Here is a 16,142-nt window from a genome sequence, read left to right as displayed (position 1 = left end):
TCATCTCACATACTTTGGACATGTCATCAAGAGGGACCAGTCCCTGAAGAAGGACATCATGCTTGGTATGGTATAGGGCCATCAAAAAAGCAGAAGACCCTGGACTAGATGGATTAATTCACACTGTGGCTGCAACAACGGGCTCAAACATAGTAATGATTGTGAGGATGGCGCAGGACTGAGCAGTGTTTCATTCTGTTGTGCACAGAGTCACTATGAGTCAGAAGCAATTTGACCACACCTAACAACAACAACCATCTTATGCCTGTTACGCCACTGTACTTTGGAAGCAGATAACTTGTATTCTAGATTCCATTTCCAAGATGGAATACGCCTAAAGTCTCACCCATATTTGATTTAGATGATTCAGAAGATGAGATGTTGGACTTGGGGTTGATTTAAGACTTTTGGAATGGTGTGATAGGGTAAATGTGTCTTCTATGCAGGGAGGACATGAATGGGGGGGCAAAGGGTAGAATATTACGAATTGAAATGTAGCATTTCTGTTATAGCAGCACTAGATATAACTAAGACAGGCAGTAAGTGGCAGCTCTTTGACACAGAAACAGGTTAGGCTGACAGCAGAGGTCATGCTCTCTCCACTCTGTTCTGCTGCTTCCACATTAAGAAACCTGAAGAGAGGATTCCTACACAGAAAGGACACATGTCTCTCAGGCCTGTCCAAGACACTATGAACCTTGGTCTTTCTTTCAATTTCTTAAAGTGGCTGAGACAGGACGGTGAGAACAAGATGGCAGATAACAAGACAGAGACAGCAGAAGTATATATTTTGAATAAATATTTTTAGAATATGCCAATTAAAAGAAAATACAAATGACTTAAACATATGAAAAGACTTCTGGCATCATTCATTATAAGAAAATGTAAATTAAATACTATGAGATTGGCAAAAACCAAAAAGTTTGACACCTGTGCTGTCAGGATGTAGGAAAATGATACTCTGATTAATTGCCAGTAGGAATGAAACTAGCTTAGCTTTCACAGAAAATTATTCAGCAATCTCTATCGAAATCTTAAATGCACTTAAACTGTTATCCAACAATTATACTTCAAAGACTTTGTTCTGAAAACATACCTGCACTTGTTGGAAATTACGTGAGTTCCAAGATAACCAATACATCATTACATGGCCCAGCCATATAATGGAATACTCTGGAGCTATTAAAGAGAATGAAGCAGTTCTATAGGTATTAAAAGAATTGAACCCCAGGATACGTTAAGAAATTTACAAAAATACAAAGTTCTGAAGAGTATGTACAATATACTATCATTTCTATTTAAAAAAAAAATACACACATTTATATTTGTATATACAAAGCATATTATCTCAAAGGATACAAAAGTGTTATCTGTAAAGAGGGGAAGTAGATGGTTGGGTGGCAGGAGTAAGAGGGGAAACTTACTTTTCACTGGGTACCCTTTTGTGCCTTCTGACTTTTACACCATGTGCTGTATTAATATTCAAAAGTAAGTAAACCAAACTTAATACTACTTATCTTCATGAGGGTCTCTGAGCGACCAAGTGACTTGGAAAGTAAAATAAACCTAATAACTTTTTCTTTTCCACTGGGTCAGGTTCAAACTCTTTTTGTTGCTAACTGTCTCGAAGGAAGGCAGCAATCATTCATCTAAGCTGAACTGACAAACCTGCAGATGGCTGTTTTCTCCCTGTCACCCATGGAGAGCTGACCAGGTCCAGAAACAGCTCTACATTCTCAAACACAGAGGCTGGGCCCTACCCCTCGGGCCTTGGGCCAGAATGCAGAGGCCACATTTAGCGGGCTGGGTGTCCTAGGTCAGGAATCACTCACCCGATCATAGGTGTCTCCCTCCAGTTCTCCCCACTTCCTGCCATCGCATGAGGTAACTCGAACTCGACTCTCATCCCTGATATCTTCAGGCACATAGCTATGAAGGACCTTCTGTAGTCTGCCTGTTCGGGAAGTGGAGAGATCATTGGCAGCGAGATTGCCTGTGGGAATAAAGAAATTTCAGTGACCATGGCCCAACAAAACAGTCTACCAACAATAGCACTGATGGAGAGTTAGACCAATCCCCAGGCATAGCCAATCAATGCCAATCCCAGGGGCACGTTAAAGAGGAGACATTTATTATGTGCATGGCACAGTACCAGACACTCTAGAGCAGGGGTTGCAAAGGCAAACACCTATAGGTGCCAGAAAGATTATGTAAATAAATAAAGCAGACCAGGTGAGAATATTTCTAAAGAAATATACTCTCTCCCACTTTTCTTGAAACATGTGACTCTCTTCATCTTTGGTAGACATCTTTGGTTATTTACCCATAATTTATTCTCCTCTTACTCCTGATTTTATTGGGAGGGGCCAACGTGCCCCCAATAAACTATTATTTCCCACCCTCCTTTTACAGCGGGGTATGACTATACAGCTAAGTTCTGATCAATGAGTTATATTCTGTGGAATTTCTGGGAAGATGTTTAAAAAGAGCTAACACAATTGGGAGATGTGCCTCTTTTGTGCAGTCCTTTCCTCCAGCCTAGAATTTGAATGTGATGCCTGGAGTTCCAGAAGCCATTTTGGACTAGGAGGTAATTCTGAGGATGGAAGCCGGCAACAAAATTAGCTTCAAAAAGACAAGTCCCTGAGCCTCTATACCAGCCCAAGACTCCCTATAACCAAGCTTCTCTTATGTAAGAGAGAAATAAACTTTTTTAAAAATTTAAGCCACTGTTCATCTGGGGTCTTAAACGCTAGCAAGCGGCCATCTAAGATGCATCAACTGGTCTCAACCCACCTGGATCAAAGGAGAATGAAGAACACCAAAGACACAAGGTGATTACGAGCCCAAGAGACAGAAAGGGCCACATGAACCAGTGACTACATCATCCTGAGACCAGAAGAACTAGATGGTGCCCAGCTACAACCGATGACTGCCCTGACATGGAACACAACTGAGAACCCCTGAGGGAGCAGGACAGCAGTGGGATGCAGACCCCAAATTCTCATAAGACCAGACTTCATGGTCTGACTGAGACTGGAAGGACCCTGGTGGTCATGGCCCCCAGACCTTCTGTTGCCCCAGGACAGGAACCATTCCCGAAGCCAACTCTTCAGACATGGATTGGACTGGACAATGGATTGGAGAGGGATGCTGGTGAGGAGTGAGCTTCTTGGATCAGGTGGACACTTGAGACTATGTTGGCATCTCCTGCCTGGAGGGGAGATGAGAGCGTGGAGGGGGTTAGAAGCTGGCAAAAAGGACACGAAAAGAGAGACTGGAGGGAGAGAGCGGGCTGTCTCAGTAGGGGGAGAGTAACTGGGAGTATGCAGCAAGGTGTATATGGGTTTTTGTGTGAAAGACTGACGATTTGTAAACTTTCACTTAAAGCACAATAAAAGTTATTAAAAAAAAAATTTAAGCCACTGTTATTTGGTTTTTCTGTTGTATGCAACTAAACCTAATACTAACATTCACCATCTATCTTTCCTTTTCCCTTTTCTGACAGACACGAGTTCAAGAAATGCCTCACTTTGTTCTTAGCTCTATAACAAGAAAAATATTATTGCAAGCTTGATGATAAATGGCGATTGACACCTTGGCCTCAGAGTCAAGGAGTGATGGGGAGGGATGTGAACTGTGGTGAAGAACTGAGGAGCACATACCTAATTTCATAGGAGTGGTCACTACTAAGATCCAGCTTAGGGTTGCCACAAAGAAATACAGGTCAAATTTTGAGGACACTCAAAGTAAAAACTTTGCACTAGAGAGATTTTTAGCAGGATATGGACTAAAAACAGAGAACCTGGGGTGCGTTACAGTTCTACTTCCAGCTCATGTAAGATTTATGTTACTTAATCTCTCCAAAGCTCAGTTTCCCCTCTCCATAAAACATGAGGGTTAAGCTAGGAAAACTCCAAGTTTCCTTTCTGCCCTGATATTCTGTGATTCTGTCTTTCTGGGATCAAGAAGTCACTTGGGTGAGAAGCTGGGATGAGGGCAGGGTGCTGGTAATTCAACACTCCTTAGAAGAGCAACTCTCTGTCACTTCTTTGCCCTTCTCCTTCCTCTTAGTTCATGTTTCTCCCCTTCCAAGTAACCCTACCCTCGTTCATACCCCTTCTGATGGATTCCCACTGCAACGTCAGGTCGGCACAGCCCAGCATACAGGCTGAACTCTCTTGCATTAGACTCGTTAAGCCATCTTAACATCTTTTCTCCTCTCCCTCTAGAATTCCAGAAGGCTGAAACCAAGTGTGCCCCTCTCTGAACCACCTGTAGGGCCTACTATGAGGCTGGAGGCTAACTCAAACTGTGTAAACTGGAGAAGAAAGGCCAACAACAGAAAAGCTCAGACACATGGCAAGAGAAGTCTGGCAGAATTCCTAGGTGGGTGTGAAAACCACAGCCCCCTTGTGGATATTTCTCAGGTTGTCAAAAAAAAGAATACTGCCTATTTTAAGGCAGAATGTTGGCCAGTGGATACCTGAAGTGAGCGCTCACAGTACACGTGGACCATGCTGGGCTACACTACGCGATGAATAAGACTTGGGCCTGTCCTCAAGGAATTCACAATCTCAAAACTGGAGGAGATGCATCCCTAGTAAAGCTCTGATGCAAGGATAACGTGTTAACAGCTACAAAAATGATGCCCATGATGTGGGAGCACAGGAGATGAAGGCATTACTTCTGAAGTAGCTAGCAGAGGTCATGAGGAAAGACTTCCAGAAGATGGCGCACTTGAGCTGAGGCTTGAAAGCTAAAAGGATTTGGATGGCAGAGCTGGGGTGAGGTGGGGGCATTCTAGAGGTGGCAGTCTAGAGAGTAAACACAACATGAGCAAAGGTGGAGGCTTACTCAGGCATCACAGAGTAGTAGGGTGTGGTGAAAGCAAACAAATCCTGGGAAAGGGTGACAAACAAAGCTATAAAGGGTGGCTGCAGCCAGATCTTTTCATTTCAGCTGTCACTAAACTAAGGAAATAGAATTTACTTTTGGATACAAAGTAAGTAAAGGTAGAGGGGTGAAGGCATCATGAGATTAATCAGGGCCCTGCTTCCAACTGCCTTCAAAGACCTTGCCCAACAATTCTTCTTGGTCAATGGACAGAGAAAAAGAAGGGGTAATTACAAGTTGAGAAAAAAAATACACCAGCTTAGAGAACCCATTCAGTGTGCCCCTGACTAGGTGAGATGGGGAGCCCTCTTTGCCCAAGACACAAGCACCGTGACTTACGGCAACAGCCAGTCTGAAGCAACGCTAATGTCTTTCCCCCGGGGGCTGCACACAGGTCAAGCACAGTGTCCCCAGGCTGCAGGCCAAGGGCCAGGACGGGCAGCAAGGAGGCAGCGTCCATCAGGTAGTAGTCCAGGACACCCAGGCTGCCAAGCCTGGAAGAGAGAGCACCTTAATGTCAAATTCCAGGTCAGGACACCCACTGGGCATCAGAACCACTGAATCCATGCCCTCAAGGGCTACTGAGCTCTACTCAGCGAAAACTCTTGTTTCTCAATCCACACTCACTTATTCACTCACTCACTCATTCATCCACACAATAGCCAATGTTTTAAAACATTGATTTAAAAAAAAAAAAAACACTGATCAGTTTACCCCAATCCTGCCCAGTTAGCCTCCTTACTATGCCTCAATTACAATACTCTTCCCTTAAATATCTGTGACTTCCACCTCACTTCTTTCAGGTCTCTCCTCAAAAGCTATCTCATTAAAGAGACACTGGCATTCCCTGATTATCTACTCCCTAAGCCTGTCACCTTCTATCCCTCTACCCTGCATTATTTTTCTTTAAAACACTTATTCACTTTATATATATGTGTGTATATATATATACATATTTTTTTTTTCTTCTATCTCCCCCTGTTAGAACGTTAGCTCCATGAGAGCAGGGATTTTACCCGCTTTGCTCATTGTAATATCCCCAACACCTGTAACAGTGAGTAGAAACTCAGTTTTGTTGGGTTACATACTGAGATACAAAGTGCTTCACAGTTCAGTGAGGAGTGTCATCAGTTGTGTTTGTCAGAGTTACCTGAGTTGGGACCCAATAAAGGAGGAGGCCTTGACCAGGTAAACAAGGAAGAGGAAGATTCTAAGCAGAAAAAAAAGGAATGTGCAAAGGCAAAGAAGCATGCAAATTCATAGCTTATTTCAGGAACAGTGAGTAATCTGGTGTGGTAGAAATGCAAAGTGCATGAGATTAATGCTGGAAAGCAGATTGGGGCCAGGCTGTAAAAAGCCTTGAACCCTATGCTAAGGAGTTTAGACTATAACCTACAGGCAGTTACCAAAGTTTTCAAAGAAAACAATATGATCAAATCTGAGTTTTAGAAAGTGAGGTGGGCTAGAAAGAACAAAATTAAAGACTGAGACACCAGTGAGAAGGCTGTCGTAAGAGCCCAAGTAAGAGCTGACAAGGCATGAAGAGAGGTAACAACGGTGTGGGCAGAAGGGAGGGACAACTGACAATAGCCTAACCAGGCATAGAAGGACTCTCCACTCCCAGGCCAGTTGTCAAAAGGGCATCTGGGGGTGAGCGGCCATTCCCCTGTCTGAGACACAGCTCAGCACGGACAGCCACTGGAGACAGACTCAAGGAGACAAAAATCTGCTCCTGGCTACCCTGACAGGTAGCTGGGAGAAGGATGTGACAAAATATTAGGACAGAGCACCACTGGGGGTCAGCTATAAGAGCTACAATCCCCAGTCCTGAGGCTGTGACCCTCCAGCATTCACAAATAGGCTAAGGCAGCGACGGGATATTTTCAAAGTCAAATGATAAATGGATTGTCTGTGGAAATTGCTTGCCTCATGCCTCACAAAGGAGAATGGCAAGAATGAGAAATCTGAGAAAGACAGAGAATTGCTATCACAGCAGCACGAGCCCACAAAACCCATCCTCATCAAATTAGGTCCCCTCCTTCTGGAATCATCACTCAAACTTCTCTGGTTCATAGGCAGTTTTGAGAACCTGCTGAAAGCTGCAGTCTCTCTTCCCAAAAAAACCACACACGATTTTGCAGACAATTTCAGGGGATTTCTGGACTCCCTGCATACATCCTTTAAACACCTGAGAGAAGTTAAGATCTCCTAGATTTATAGCGAGCCCATCAAGGCAAGAAGGAAAAAATATATATATAGGGGTTTTGGTGAAAGGAGAGACAACCTCCAGAAATCTGTGTGGTTGCTACTCTCAAGCCCCACTACTCTCAGGTGTCCTCCCATCCTGACTGAGGCCCCCTAAACAGGCGCCAAGTGACTCAGTTCTGCTGAAAGCAATTGCGTCTGAATGGGTCTTTAACCCTGCCCCAATGCATCCCCTACACACAGCAACTAAATTTATCTTCCTGAAGCATAAATGTCTTAGTTATCCAGTGCTGCTATAAGAAAAATACCACAAGTGGATGGCTTTAACAAAGAGAAGTTTATTTCCTCACAGTAAACCAAACCAAAACCAAACTCGTTGCTGTCGAGTCCATTCCGACTCATAGCGACCCTATAGCACAGAGTAGAACGGCTCCACAGTTTCCAAGGAGTGCCTGGTAGATTCAAACTGCTGACCTTTTGGTTAGCAGCTGTAGCACTTAACCACTAAGCCACCAGTTTCCCCCTCACAGTAAAAAACAAACAAACAAAAAACCAAACCCACTGCCATTGAGTCCATTGCGACTCATAGAGACCCTACAGGACAGAGCGGAACTGCCCGATAGAGTTTCCAAGGAGCACCTGGGGGATTTGAACTGCCAATCTCTTGGTTAGCAGCCATAGCACTTAACAACTATGCCACCACAGTTTCCATAAAGCAGGCCAAAAATCCAATTCAGGGCATTGGCTCCAGGGGAAGGCTTTCTCTCTCTGTTGTCCTCAATTTTCCACTGGTCAAGAAGCTTCTCAGGTGCAGGGACCCTAGGTTCAAAGGACACACTCCATTCCTGGTGCTGCATTCTTGGTGGTATGGGCTTCCCAACTCTCTGCTTCCTTCCCTTTCCTTTTATCTCTTGAGAGATAAAACGTGGTGCAGGCCACACTCCAGGGAAACTTCCTTTACACTGGATCAGGGAGGGATGTGACCTGGTAAAGGTGTTACCCAACCCAAAACCCAATCCTACCCAAACCCTAATCTTTAACATAAAATTACAATCACAAAAAGGAGGACAACCACACAATACTGGGAATCGTGGCCTAACCAAGTCAATACACACATTTTTAGGAGGACATAATTCAATCCACAACAATAACTTTGGTGAGAATAATTCTGATAGTAAAAAGTACTGCTGCAGCAACTATGATAGGTGTTTACTATTCATCATTTCATTTCGTCCTCACTACAACCCCATGAAGGAGCCCTGGTGGTACAGTGGTTAAGTGCTAGGCTGCTAACCAGAAGGTCAGTGGTTCAAACCCACCAGAAAGATGTGGCAGTTTGCTTCTGTAAAGATTACAGCCTTGGAAACCCTACGGGGCAGTTCTACTCTGTCCTATAGGGTCGCTACTGAAACAGCCTGCTCAGCCGTATCTTGAACAGTACCTGAGCCAATTTTTTTCTTCTTTCTCTTCTTTCCCTCCCCTAGCCCATCCCTGCCTCCAAGTAAGATCCTGATGTTAGCTCCCCAAATGTTTCCTCTAGGACTGTGGAAAACAAGTGATATTGATCTAAGCCTGTCAAATTGGACAAAGGACAATGCCAGCCATCCCCTGAGCCAATGGGATAATGGCAGGAAAAGGTCAACATGTGTGAGATATGACCACCAAAACCAAACAAAAGAAAGAGAATGAACATTCCACAAGTCCCTAAAGCTTATGGCCCCTTTCCCCTTAAAAACCGGAGCTGACCTGCAGTTGGGGAGACAGACGACTTCAGGAGGAGATCATTCCCCTCTGTCTCCATATACTGGTATATCTAATAAAGTTCTTGCTGCCCACCTCACCACTGTCTCAAAAATTGGTTGTTTGTGGCAGGCAGCTCTAACTCGCCAAATTGCGGTAACACTATGAGTCAGAATCAACTCAATGGCAGCAGGTTTGGGTTTTCTGACAATCCCATGGGAGTCCCTGGGTGGTGCAAATGGTTAACACACTGGGTGTTTACTGTGCATCATTTCATTCAATCCTTGCTGCAACCCTATGGAAGCCCCTGGGTCATACAAACAGTTAATGCACTCAGTTACGGAAAAGGCTGGAGGTTTGAGTCCAGCCAGAGGTGCCTTGGAAGAAAGGCCTGGCAATCTACGTCTGAAAAATCAGCCATTGAAAACCCCATGGAGCACAGTTTTATTCTGGCACACATGGGGTTGCCATGAGTTGGAATCAACTCAACAGCAACTGGTTGGTTAGTTTACAACCCTATGAGGCAGGAAATCATGGATTCCAGAGGCAGACTGCCTGGGTCTCAAACCCAGCTCAGTTGTTCATTAGCTGTGTGACCTCCAGCAAATTATTCAACTTCTCTGTTCCTCAGCTTCCCAAATAAGAGTGCCTACCAGTTAAGGCTATTGTGAAGATTGAATGAATTAATATAAGTCCAGTGCTTAGAACAGTAGGTAGCATATAGTGAGCTATGGTGTTAACTATTACTACTATTATTTTCCAGATAAGGAAACCAAGGCTCAGTTATACAATGTCACAGGTCTAATTAAGTGATGAAGGCAAGATCCAAAACTAGGTTTGCCTGACTCCAAAGCCCATGCTTATAGCCTCTGTGCATTACTGCCTTTCCCTTGCTCAGAAACCCTTTTTGGTGTTTTTCTAGAACAGATCCTGGCAATGTATAGCAATATGCACAAGGCCTGAAGACATCCAGCCCCAGCAATTCCAGACATCTGCAAGCAACACTGGGCCACCACAAAAATCCCTTACCCCAACCTGCAAGTTCTTGGCATCCAAGGTCCCCACAAGTAACCCCCATATATCTTCCCAGCCTCATCTTTCACTCCTCTTAAGCATACAGCCTTCCCTCAAGCCAGCAGCTAGGACTACTGCCAAAGCCTCGTAATTTATCTCCCCATTTTCAGCCTAGCTCCTCTCTAATCTGTCTTCTATACAGCAGCCAGAGCAATATTCTAAAAATTCAAAGGAGAATGAAGAACACCAAAGACACAAGGTAATTATGAGCCCAAGAGATAGAAAGGGCCACATAAACCAGAGACTACATCAGCCTGAGGCCAGAAGAACTAGATGGTGCCCAGCTACAACCGATGATTGCCCTGATAGGGGACACAACAGAGAACCCCTAAGGGAGCAGGAGAGCAGTGGGATGCAGACCTCAAATTCTCATAAAAAAGACCAGACTTAATGGTCTGACTGAGACTAGAAGGACCCCGGAGGTCATGGTCCCCAGACCTTCTGTTAGCCCAAGACAGGAACCATTCCCAAAGCCAACTCTTCAGGCATGGATTGGACTGGACTGTGGTATAGAAAATGATACTGGTGAGGAGTGAGCTTCTTGGATCAAGTAGACACATGAGACTATGTGGGCAGCTCCTGTCTGGACAGGAGATGAGAAGGCAGAGGGAGTCCGAAGCTGGCTGAATGGACATGAAAATAGAGGGTGGATTGAAGGAGTGTGCTGTCTCATTAGGGGGAGAGCAACTAGGAGTATATAGTAAGGTGTATATAAATTTTTTTATGAGACTGACTTGATTTGTAAACTTTCACTTTAAGCACAATAAAGTTTTTTTTTTAAATATATTAAAGGAAAAAAAAATCAAATCTGATCCTATCATTCCCCAGGTTAAAACCTTTCATGGCTTCCTCTTCGAGAAAAAGTCCAAAATTCCACATGGCCTATAAGACCTTCACAATCTGGCTCCTGCCTTTTTCTGTGGCCTCATTGTTAGCCTCCTTTCCCATCTCTACCCCATGCTACCAGTTTTATTAATTCCTAGTTTTCAGATCTTAGTGTAAATTTCACTTCCTTAGAAAAGACTGGGTTACATCTTCTAATCATAAGACCTCACAGTCTTGTACTTCTTCTTTGTAGCACTTATCACAATTATAAATAGTTTAATAGTTGTCTTCCTCACTGGACTATAAACTCCATGAGGGCTTATACACCAGTGACCCAGGCACTTAAACTCTGGCATTTTGTAGACAATAAATATTTATTGAATGAATCGATCCTTCAAAGGTAATTCCCACATCCTATGACTAACGCTGGGCTCTCCTTTTCTCAATTTCTAAAGCACAATTTAGCATTTGATTCTACAGTCTTTTTTCATCAACTTCATGCACATCTAAGCACTGGATCCAGAATTCCAGAGGTTCTCTTTCCTTTATCCTAGTCCAGTAGTAACTAGATCCCTGGGTGGAGAAACAGTTTGTGCTCAACTACTAACTTAAAGGTTGGTGATTCGAACCCACCCAGCAGTGGTGCAGAAAAAGGCCTGGCAATCTGCTTCCGTAAAGGATTATAGCCAAGAAAACCCTATGGAGCAGTTTGACTCTATAACACAGGGTGTCACCGTAAGTCAAAATCAACTCAACAGCAACAGGTTTGGTTTTTGGTTTTTGGTACTAACTTTGTGCTCTAGGCCAGCCCCACTTCCTTTTCAGTACCATGAGGTTACTTGTCCTACTCACTTGGAGGGGTAGCTCTGAGGGCAAAATGAGAAGTCGGGCATGAATAACACATATTTTAACTTGAGAGGGTGCAGTGAGTTTTTTAAAGGAGGGAGAAGAGCAAAGCAGGTTCAAAGTGAAGGTTTTCAGGTCAGGCCACCTGGGACTAAATACTAGCTTCACCACTTACTATCTGAGGGACCAAATCAAGTAAGTGCCTTAAGTTCTGTGCACCTCCATTTCCTCACATGTAAAAGAGGAACAGTATTACCTGGCTTAATAGGGTTGTTTACAGAACAAAAGGAGATAATGTATGTACAGCACTTAGGAAAACACAGAGCACATATAAGCCCTCAGTAAATATTAGCAATATTGTGATCATTATTTCCAAGGGTCTGGGTCTCTTCCTGTCTACTTTCAGTAGGCACTCAGGACAGCACCATCCATGGCTCTAGATCCTACCTGGCACGAGGGAAGCAGCTGATATCCCCTTTGGCAAAAGTGAAGCACTGAAGGTTCGGACTGCAGGCCCAGGAGACTGGAGCTGGGGCTGATGCTACAGGTTGGCCCTTTTCAGGTTCCAGTTTCCAGTGGGAGAAGGCTTCATTTACAAAGTCCCTGGCACTCAGGCGCTCCAGCTCAGCAATCACATGATCCCAAGTGCCAAAGTTATTGACCAGTGCACCGTATTTCTGCTCTGAGAGGAGACTGACCCGGATTGATGGCCAAAGATCCCCAAACTGCACACCATAGGTCATGTCAAAATTCTGCAGAGCCAGTCGAGTGGCAGGGAATTTGGGCTCTGTGGTAGCCTAAAGGGGAAAGAACAAGCTTATTGGTCTTCTCGCCCTTGCCTCTACCCGCTACTGCCTGACCCTACCAATACCTCAGAGCCCTGGGGCAAACACAGATTCAGCTAGTGCCCACTCCCGCCTTTGCATACTGCCTCTGCCTGCCAGAAAAGTGTGGGAGAGAAATGTAGTGGGGAACTGGCCTTCCCATTTCAGGATTGTGAAAGAAAGGAAGCTGTAGCTCTCATAATATTATCTCGGGGTCATTAAGAAAGTAGGCATTCTTTGAGGCCTTGGAATAAGAAGAATTTAGAGAATGGGAGCTCAGGAGAGGACTCTCAAGAAGAGGCTACAGAAGGCTGAAAGAAATGATGGAAGCCCTGAAGAAGCTTCCGGCTTAAAAACAAAGGACTTTTAACAGTCCTCCTATTTTGTAAAGCTTTTTCATATTTGTTACCTTATGTGAACATCACAATAGATATCTTGGTGGGATTTAAAAAAAAAAAAAACCCCACAAACCTCCACATTTAATGGAGAAATCAGGGTACTTACCTAAAGCCATGCAGTGAATGAAACCATAATGTTCAGAACCACAGAATTGAGGGTCATTTTGGGAGAGCTCCCAGACCCCAGGAAGGTAGGATGAGGAGGGCTCATAGAACCTTGAGGTATGAGCTGAAATGAGGATTTCTAGGAAAATTGCTATGTGGGGTAGCAGAGAGGAAAATCGGTCAGGCCTAAAGAGTGTAAAGACAGATTAAAAGAGAGGAGACTTCAGGTAAGAAGTCCACAGTTAGGTCTTGGTTGCCCGTGGCTGGGACCTATGTCTAGCAGTTTTGTTATGGCTGGCAGTCTTGTCATTGTATATGACTTTTGCTCTGGTCTGTATTTTTGGTCTGGTCAGAAGTCTTGTTCTGGCCCTCATTTCTTTCTTTGTCGGGGACTCTTGCTCCGACCTTGACTTTTGCTATGGTGGGGACTTTCACTCTGGTGGGGACTCTTGCTCTGGCTTCTGTTAACAGGGAGACTCTTCCTCCGGCCCTGACTTTCACCCTCGTTGGGACTCTTGCTTCTGCTCCGACTTCTGTTACGGTGAGGAATCTCACCCTGGTCCAGATTTATGCTCTGGTTGGGACTCTTGCTCCGGCTCTGACTTCTGCTACGGTGAAGACCCTTGCTCTGGCCCTCATTTCTGCTATAATGGGGACTCTTGCTCTGGTCCAGACTTCTGCTAAGGTGGAAACTCTCGATCTGGCCCTCAGTTATGCTCTGGTGGGGACTCTTGCTCCGGCTTCGACTTCTGCTACGATGGGGACTCTTACTCTGACTCCGGCTTCTGCTTCGGTTGGTACTCTTGCTCTGGGTGTCACTACTCTGGCTTCCACTAATAACAACAGTCGAACTGCAGCTGATATTAGTGCTACAGCTGGAACTCTTGGATGAAGGCAAAGGGCAGCTGTAGGGGACCTGGGGGCGGTCTTTGCGAGAGTCTCGAGCGGCCACAGAGTAGATATGGAGACCACAGGGAATGTCAGGGCGGCCTTGGGCACGGGGGGCAATGGGTAAACTTTGGGGGTCAAAGGGTGTCCTCAAAGGGATAAAAGAATAGACGTGGGTAGCACAAGGGGACTCCACAGACTGGCGAGGGGGTGGGGGTGGGCCCCTGGGAGTGCTGTAAGTGCCACAGTGGGATACCACTGGCTGGTTATGACACTGAAAAGGGCCTGTGGAGTGACTGAGGGAACCCAGAGAGCAAGGATGGGGGGAGGAGGGAACAACAGAGCACATATGGGTGCCGCAGGGAGATTTTATGGGGGGTCCACGGGGGATGCTCTGAGCGTAACTATTGAGTGAGGCAGTAGCACAAGTAAAGTGGAGGGGAAGTGAAGTGGGGATGACAGTTTTGAGGGTTCTAGGAACCACAATGGGTAAGGCAGTCTCTAGGGGCAGTTCTTTGGGACAGGAATTTGATGGAGTTGTGACGGATGGCTCTCTACAAGAAGGACTGGAAAGGCTGGAGGGGTCAGAGAGAGGTAGAGGAGAAGTACAGGTCTTAGGAGGCCTAGGTTCGCCAGGAGGGGTACACTGGAAAGGGATGACCACAGAGTGACACCTGTGGGGAGCACGTGACTGCTTTAACTCTGAGGATTTGGGGGACTTCACCTGGGGGGAAATTGGGGTAGTGGGAGGGGGTTCATTATAGCTTCTGCGAGGGAGTGGCTGGAGTGGAGATATAAACTGGTTGGTTGGCGGTGACGGGAAGGGGAGGACAGAATAAGGATAGTGGGAGGACAGGGAAAGAGGGGATTCCTGGGGACAAGAGGGACCAGAAATTGTGGTGCCGGGAGGTAGGAAGAGGTAAGAGCTCCCACCAGCTTCCCAGGAAAGAACGGACTCAAAGCAAGTCTTCCTGGGGGTCTGAGACTGGGGTGGACAGGGAGAACTAGTACTCCCAGGAAGCATACGGATGGCACAGTAAGGACTCCCAGGGGCAGGAATATGGGCCTCTGGAGGAAGATGTGAGCAGTGATAAGAGCCCTTCTGGGGAGGGTTGGGAGAGCGAGAGACATCTGCCTGAAAAGGAGGTGAGAAGCCACAATAATTTTTCCCAAGAGGCAAGTCAAGCTGTGGTTTGGGTTCACAAGAGTCTGGAGGCTTAAGGCAGCCATGGTAAAAGCTGACAGTGGGTGGAGGAGGTACTGCAGAAAGAGGAGGGTCATTGTAACTTCTCCCTGAAGACCAGTGAGAGAAAATCATGGGCCCAGTTTCCAAATGCCTATGAGAAAGAGGTGGGGAGACCATAGGTCTAGTTTCCACAGACCGGTGAGCAAGGGGAGGTGAAATGATGAGTCCAATTCCCTGAGGCCTATGAGGAAGAGGAGGTGAAACTGTGGGGCAAGGTCCCTGGGGCCCATGAGTGTGGGGAGGTGAAATAAAGACATCAGTTTCCAGACGCCCATGAGTGAGAGGACTGGAAGTCAAGGGGCCAGTTCCTGGGGGCCGATGAGTGAGTGGAGATGCAATCATGGGGTCAGTTTCTGGGGTCCCGTGAGTGAGGGGAGGGGAGGTCAATGGGCCCGTTTCTGGGGGCCTATGAGTGCCGGGATGGGAAGTCAGTGGGCCAGTTTCTGGGGGCCTATGAGCAAGGGGAGGGGAGGTCAATGGGCCAGCTTCTGGGGGCCTATGAGTGAGGTGAGGGGAGGTCACCGGGCTGGTTCCCAGGGTTGACAAGTATCCATCACAGTAACAGAGGGAAGCGTGCAGGTCAAAGTAGGCGCTTCGGGGACAGGGAGGCGGTGTTATCTGGGGCCTGGTCCAATTGCAATAAGGGCTCCGCAGACGCTGAGGGGGCGACCCCATTGGGCTAAATCGGTCAAGATAAGGGCTCAGGGGCGGCGGACCCGTGACGCAGTAGGGCCTTCCAAAATGCAGGGGAGAGCTAGGTTCAAAAGAACATCTCTCCGGATGCACGGGAGGTGGTGGGGGTGGGGAGGAGCACGGTGGGGGCGGGGAGGGAGGCTGGCGGGTTATGAAAGGAATTTCAGAGCGGCAGGTGAGTCCAGAGGAAGGGTCCTTGGAGGAGTGGGGAGAGCCCAGGGGCTGAGGGGAGTCGCTGCACCTTCTGCCTGGGTTTGGGGAAAGCCCAGGAGTATGGGCAGGGTGGTCACTGTAACCTTTCCTGGGCTCCAGAGGCAGCTCGAGCGTGAGGATGGGGCTGAATCTTTTCCCGGAGGGTGTCGGCGACCCAGGAGGATGGAAAGGGGGGTCGCTGGGACATTT

General features: G+C 46.4%; 2 protein-coding genes across 3 annotated transcripts in view; both read right to left on the bottom strand.

The window, feature by feature from the left end:
• The window catches only part of NSUN4 (NOP2/Sun RNA methyltransferase 4), a 34,738-nt gene that overhangs the window by 17,938 nt on the left and 658 nt on the right, over window positions 1-16,142 (bottom strand). For both annotated transcript variants that reach the window (XM_064281909.1, XM_064281908.1), the window contains exons 2-4: window positions 12,034-12,383; window positions 5,236-5,390; window positions 1,833-1,993 (exon numbers count right to left, since the gene is read on the bottom strand). In XM_064281909.1, coding sequence (XP_064137979.1) covers window positions 1,833-1,993; window positions 5,236-5,390; window positions 12,034-12,383 — 666 coding nt within the window. The remainder of the gene's footprint in view (window positions 1-1,832; window positions 1,994-5,235; window positions 5,391-12,033; window positions 12,384-16,142) is intronic.
• LOC104846377 (sperm head and tail associated protein-like) lies at window positions 12,392-15,783 on the bottom strand. The gene has a single exon (XM_064281907.1). The coding sequence runs from the start codon at window positions 15,720-15,722 to the stop codon at window positions 13,284-13,286; it is 2,439 nt and encodes an 812-aa protein (XP_064137977.1). The 5' UTR covers window positions 15,723-15,783; the 3' UTR covers window positions 12,392-13,283.

The sequence above is a fragment of the Loxodonta africana genome, chromosome 3 (assembly GCF_030014295.1).
Source record: "Loxodonta africana isolate mLoxAfr1 chromosome 3, mLoxAfr1.hap2, whole genome shotgun sequence".
NCBI classification, from domain to species: Eukaryota; Metazoa; Chordata; class Mammalia; order Proboscidea; family Elephantidae; genus Loxodonta; species Loxodonta africana.
The sequence above is the reverse complement of the archived record's forward strand: the minus strand, read 5'-3'. Positions and strand labels throughout refer to the sequence as shown.

Bases quoted from the DNA above. Each gene is read 5' to 3' on its own strand.
- LOC104846377 (XM_064281907.1), bottom strand. From the start codon at position 15,722: ATGGGGTCGCCCCCTCAGCGTCTGCGGAGCCCTTATTGCAATTGGACC.